This window comes from Chelonia mydas, chromosome 8 (genome assembly GCF_015237465.2).
Source record: "Chelonia mydas isolate rCheMyd1 chromosome 8, rCheMyd1.pri.v2, whole genome shotgun sequence".
Classification (NCBI taxonomy): Eukaryota; Metazoa; Chordata; order Testudines; family Cheloniidae; genus Chelonia; species Chelonia mydas.
In genome coordinates, this window is record NC_057854.1 from 90,641,247 (window position 1) to 90,646,648 (window position 5,402).

General features: G+C 44.2%; 1 protein-coding gene across 4 annotated transcripts; it reads left to right on the forward strand.

Moving 5' to 3' along the window:
- The first annotated feature begins 305 nt into the window (after window positions 1-305).
- Window positions 306-4,779, forward strand: LOC119566956 (endogenous retroviral envelope protein HEMO-like). Of its 4 annotated transcripts, none has more exons than XM_043520832.1 (2): window positions 306-366; window positions 2,690-4,779. In XM_043520832.1, the coding sequence occupies exon 2, from the start codon at window positions 3,654-3,656 to the stop codon at window positions 4,758-4,760; it is 1,107 nt and encodes a 368-aa protein (XP_043376767.1). In that variant the 5' UTR covers window positions 306-366; window positions 2,690-3,653; the 3' UTR covers window positions 4,761-4,779. The 4 variants fall into 4 exon arrangements, with proteins under 4 accessions (XP_043376767.1, XP_043376764.1, XP_043376765.1 ...); XM_043520829.1 differs by having other exon boundaries at window positions 311-366; window positions 2,456-4,779; XM_043520830.1 differs by lacking the exon at window positions 306-366 and adding an exon at window positions 382-703 and having other exon boundaries at window positions 2,456-4,779.
- The last annotated feature ends 623 nt before the right edge of the window (window positions 4,780-5,402 follow it).

Consider the following 5,402-nt stretch of genomic DNA (forward strand, 5'->3'; position numbering starts at 1 on the left):
GTGCGTGTCCTACCAGGTGTAATTCGTAGCACGTGTGCGTGTCCTATCAGGTGTAATTCGTAGCACTTGTGTGCGTGTCCTACCAGGTGTAATTCGTAGCACATGTGTGCGTGTCCTATCAGGTGTAATTCGTTGCACATGTGTGCGTGTCCTATCAGGTGTAATTCGTAGCACTTGTGTGCGTGTCCTACCAGGTGTAATTCGTAGCACATGTGTGCGTGTCCTACCAGGTGTAATTCGTAGCACATGTGTGCGTGTCCTATCAGGTGTAATTCGTAACAGTTTTGGCGACCACGAAGGGACTCTAGGCTCGCCCCAACAAGCGAGACTACACTCCTCCTCTCGGACAGCTCCAGCCGGCACAGGGTGAGTTCACCTTTGAGAACTCCGAGGAGGGGGGGTGCGAGCCGTCGCTTAGGCGATAAGGTGGCACATTTTGTGTTCTTTTGGTAGCCCATTATGGGTTCTGGGCAGAGTGTAAGTAAGGGGACCCCTTTGGCTAAAATTCTCGAGAATTGGGGAAATATTTCTGGCACCCATGGGTTAGGTAGGAAAAAAGCTGTTATTTTATGTAAGGTTGAGTGGCCAGCACTAACAACTCAAACACCTTTTGACTGGCCACCGGATGATTCCTTTGCTGGGGAAAATTAACAGCGCTTAGGAAGAGGCTGGAAAACAAAGCTCCAGCCCAGATGGATTATTGGTATGTATGGAACAACTGGGCTTATGCACATCCGAAAGGACGTCCTCTTTCCTCCTCCTTTTCTTATTCATCTCAGGGGTCTTCAGACCAGCTCTGTGCTGTGCCTGCTTCTGCCCCTCCTCCGGCTTACCCTCGGCTTTCTGACTTATGCCCGTCACCTCCTTGCTTGCCAATTAGCCGTGCTTTCTGTCCAGGTGACAAGCCTCATGGGGGGAGGACTCGGGTAGCCCTTGTAAGTAAAAATATTTAAGAAAAGAGACCAGGAGGGCTGGGGGCTGGTTAAGAAGCCCACCCTCCTTGTTAATTTGGTAGTGAAACAAAGCTGCTGCTCACGGAAAAAACAGTTCAGAGAAAAAAAAAAAAACAGGATCGGGCCCAAGCGGGCAGGCAACAGATAGAGAGATTGGAAAACAGGTTGAAAACTTGAAGGTCATAGTGAAAAAAGAGGAGTAAAGAATTACAGGAATGGAAAACGTAAATCCCGGAATAATACTTGAAATGGTAAAATCTGAGTTAATTGGGTGTCGTTTTGGGAAATAAGCAAGTGATTTAAGAAAGAAAAGTAAAAAAGTTAACTCTTTAGTTGCTGGAAAGAATTAAGCAGTTGAACTTTGTGAAATACTGGAAAGAACAAAATTCTTGGTTTCTTTGCAGCCATTTTGAAAAAAAATGGGCCCTTTTCCAAAGAAATGCAATTATACAGTGCTACTTAATTAATATCTTATTAGGCTCCAAGGGGCTACAATAGGCGATGTCTTCCTTTTCAGGTCGCTGTGTGTTTGACAGCAGGAGTTAAAAGTAAAAGGCAATCAAAAGTCTGGTAAAGTTTATTGTGCCCTTTTTAAAGTAAAAATCTTTAACCTGTGGATCCAAAAGCAAGCCGGAAAGCATTTGTTTTAATGTAAATTACCTAACTAATAAGGTAGAGGCCACTGAAACCTGGGCTGCCTATAAAACAAATACAAGAAAATATGGGTAATTCCTCTGTTTTGCCTGCAATTAACAAGGGTATTTGTATAAAAAGAAAATATTTTAAGCAATGACTGACTGCCCAAAAGGGGTAGATCTGTGTTTTATTTTTGTCTTTCAGAAAATCAGAAAAAAACTAATGCCAGCTGAAAAGCAATTCAACATCTCATGAATTTACTGGCACAATAGGAATTCTGTTCTGTGTTCTATGTCCTGTCTTGTGGCCAGAATTGCTGTGTTTAATTTTTCATAGGACAGTTTAGTTTAAAACTAAATAAAAGGGTTAAATCAAAATGCAGATACTTGTTTTATTCAACTTGGAATACAAAGTGTTTGGATAATATCAAAAAAATGTGATATACTAAAGTTTAATACATTTGCTTAAGTTAAAAAAAAAAAAAATTCATTGGCCAGATCTTTTAATTAAAAAAAATTGTTGTTAAAATTTGTACACCAACAGTCTTTGGAAGCAAGGACATGAAAGGTTAACCCACTCCCCATATTATACATGAGATCCTTCTGGCTACCTCACATTTCTAGCCAGAGGGCTGGAGAGGGAGAAAAGCTATTGGACACCAGAGGTTGTACCAAGTGGACTCCTCAAAAGTGGGTGTGCTTGTCCTGGCTTGTTGCTCCAAAGCTCTGTAAAAAAGTCATTTTCCTAGAAGGGTGTATGTGGCATACATTAAACAATAAGAACTAAAGTGCTGTATAATGGGCAATGTACATGTGTTCCTTTTTAAACAAAGGTGTATAAGTAAAAAGTGAAAGTTTCCTTTGCAGGTTAATAAAAGCCAAGAAGGGGAAAAGAAATAAAACGGAGGACGAGCTAATTCAACGCTGCAGCTGGCAGGCTCGGTCCAAAGATAAGACACTAGCCTGCCCAAGGACACTACTCACAGCTAGGATTTGGCTAATAGCCAAGAAAGAGGGGGGCTTGAATGTGCCCAAGCAGCTGTGAGATCTGCAACACACTGCCAGACATTAATGAAATGTGTTAGGTCTCTGTATTTACAGGTAAAAGAAGTCCTGCTTCAAGAATCCTGAGCAAACCTGCCATTTGTTAAAACCAGGTGACTGGGTCTAAATAACGGTCCATCAACAAAAGACTACTCTGGCCCCATGCTGGAAAGGCCCTTATTAAGTCCTGCTAACTAACAACACCGCTGTGAAGTGCCAAAGACTGACTTCCTGGACTCATGCTTCTTACTGCAAAAAGACCCCTCCACCTCGAGATGACTTCACTTCGACTACTGATCAGCCTGTCCCTCCTTCTGGGTTTTTTTTTCTTTCCTCCTTTTAAACAGCAAAAAAAAAAAAAAACAAAAAACACAAGGTGAAGTGCTAGTAACCTCTCCCTTGTCCACTGACAAAGCTAACCTGCATTCAGTATTTGCTAAAGAAACCAAAGCACTACAGGGTGACGTGCTAGTAACCTCTCCCCTGTATAATGCAAAACCATGACTGTTCCAAGAAAAAAGAAAAAACACCTGCTCTGCTAAAACCACCAAAATCCAAGGATTCCTGACTGCAAGAGACACTGAAAATTGGCCTTAATGGCAAAAACGGAGCATTGTACGTTGGCAGGGAGGAAGTTGTGGAATGTATTTTTGGGAATGTGAAGTGAAGTGGTGGGGTGGGTTTATTCCAGAGGCTGGAACCTGTGCTTGTAGGCAAGTATAAATACCAAAAAAGCCTTACAGCCACAAACATTACTCCCACCATCTGCCACCACTCCTTTGCAGGTAAAGGTTCCTGAATCCATCATAGCTACGTTAAGTTGGCACTGGGACCCCCACCTGACCCTGACAAGCCATTGGACGAGCCACTTCACAAATGAACACTACAACCAACCCATGGACTGAGCTTTCCAGCTACTGGGACCTTCACAGCCCACCAGGACTTTTTGTGTTCCTGTTTATTGGACTTACATTGGGGGTAGTGTTTTTTGTATGGTACAGGGGAGGATGTCGACATTGGTATGGTTTGCCTGGGGGTCCTCTCCCTATTCCCAAGTCCAGTACAAGGATGGGAGGGCAATAGCTTCTTGAATTTAACCCGTGCTATCAAACAGGGTGTAAATCAAATGCAGTGTTGGATTGGTATTCATACCCCCACATATTTAGGTCAGGGGGTCCTGTTGGTAGGGGTACCTATCCCCCTTAATCGAACACTCCAAGCTAAGCTATGGGCAAACACTACATTTAACTGGAATGTTACAATCCAAATATGGTCTATTAATATGGTGGCTCAGGGTAATTATGCTTTATGTGTGTCACGACGTAAGGGCATAGAAAATACAGTTTTTGTAGGGAATTTTGTGGGGTGCAAGGACACCACCCAAATCAGCTCTGGTGCAGGAGGCCCCTCTACCTACTCCAGAGCCCCGTGGCCAGTCCCCGAGGGGTCTGGCTGGTATTGGTTATGCAATCACACAGCCTATAAGGTTCTCCCAGCAGGATGGTGTGGTACATGTACCTTAGGGGCTATAGTACCCGCCGTGACAGTACACCAGAACCTGACCCGGGGAGAGATCCGCAATCTAGTATGGAGGGACCGACGAAGTATTCCTTTAAACCCCCTTCCTCAACAGTCCAAAGGCTTTCACTCCTTTGTGCGTTGGTTTCTGCCATGGTTGAAAGTAAGCGAGCTGGAAAAAGCTATAGTTAATATTTCAGCTGCTTTGGAACTAATGGCAAATGCTACTGCAGATGCTCTATCTGCCCTTCAAATTGAAGTCACCCAGCTATCCCAAACTACATTGCAAAACCGCCTAGCCCTGGATTATCTCCTTGCAAATCAGGGGGGGGTTTGTGCTCTGGTCAACTCAAGCTGTTGTGTATTTGTAAATCAGCACCATAGGGTGGAAACTGACATCCACATCCTCAAGCAACAGGCAGCCCTATTCCACCGCATCAACCTCGACACTACGAGCGCCGGATTCCAGGAGGTCTGGGACTGGCTCACCGCATGGCTCCCGGATGTGGGGACTTGGGGACGGCGTATTTTGTATTTACTTTTTTTTGACTGTTATTGTTTTTGTGTTATTTTTTGTATGCCTGCAATATGTGCTGTCGGCAGTTGCTAACCCTGCAGCGCGGTTACTCAGCCCCGATATAGCTTACTGACGTACAAAAAGAAAGGGAGGACTGTTAAGGAAAAGTTAGCACATGTGACTCCATTTTGGTTTGGGGCCCACCATTGTCTAAATGCCAGCACATCATACACCAGGAGGAGTAATCCTTAGATACCAAATCCGTGTGAAAATCCTCCTCCTTGTCTCCAGCCTGCCTTGATTTGCAGTATCTGGTTTTTGTCAGCCTCTGACTCCCTGTCTCTTGGCCTTGATGTGAGGCCTCCCATCCTGATAATAAAAGTTACTGATGCATGGCTTTAGGACCATGCTGTGTAATTAACATACTGGTATAGCACGAGGAATGCACCAAGCAGGGATAGGTGGTAGATAAGACAAGGGTTTGTTTATTGGCTAAGGTTTCCGATGCACGAGGGCAACATGCTTTGCTAAAAAGTATATAACCTTTGTATAATCTGTATTCAGGGTCCCCTCCTGGCTAGCAGGGGGGCACCACGCTCGAGCGTAATAAACTTAGTGTCTTTTGGGAACTCTGCAGTTGTGGACTTTATTTCTGTGCCTCAGCCTAGATTCGAACTGTGCGTGTCCTATCAGGTGTAATTCGTAGCACATGTGTGCGTGTCCTATCAGGTGTAA

Bases quoted from the DNA above. Each gene is read 5' to 3' on its own strand.
- LOC119566956 (XM_043520832.1), top strand. From the start codon at position 3,654: ATGGTTTGCCTGGGGGTCCTCTCCCTATTCCCAAGTCCAGTACAAGGA.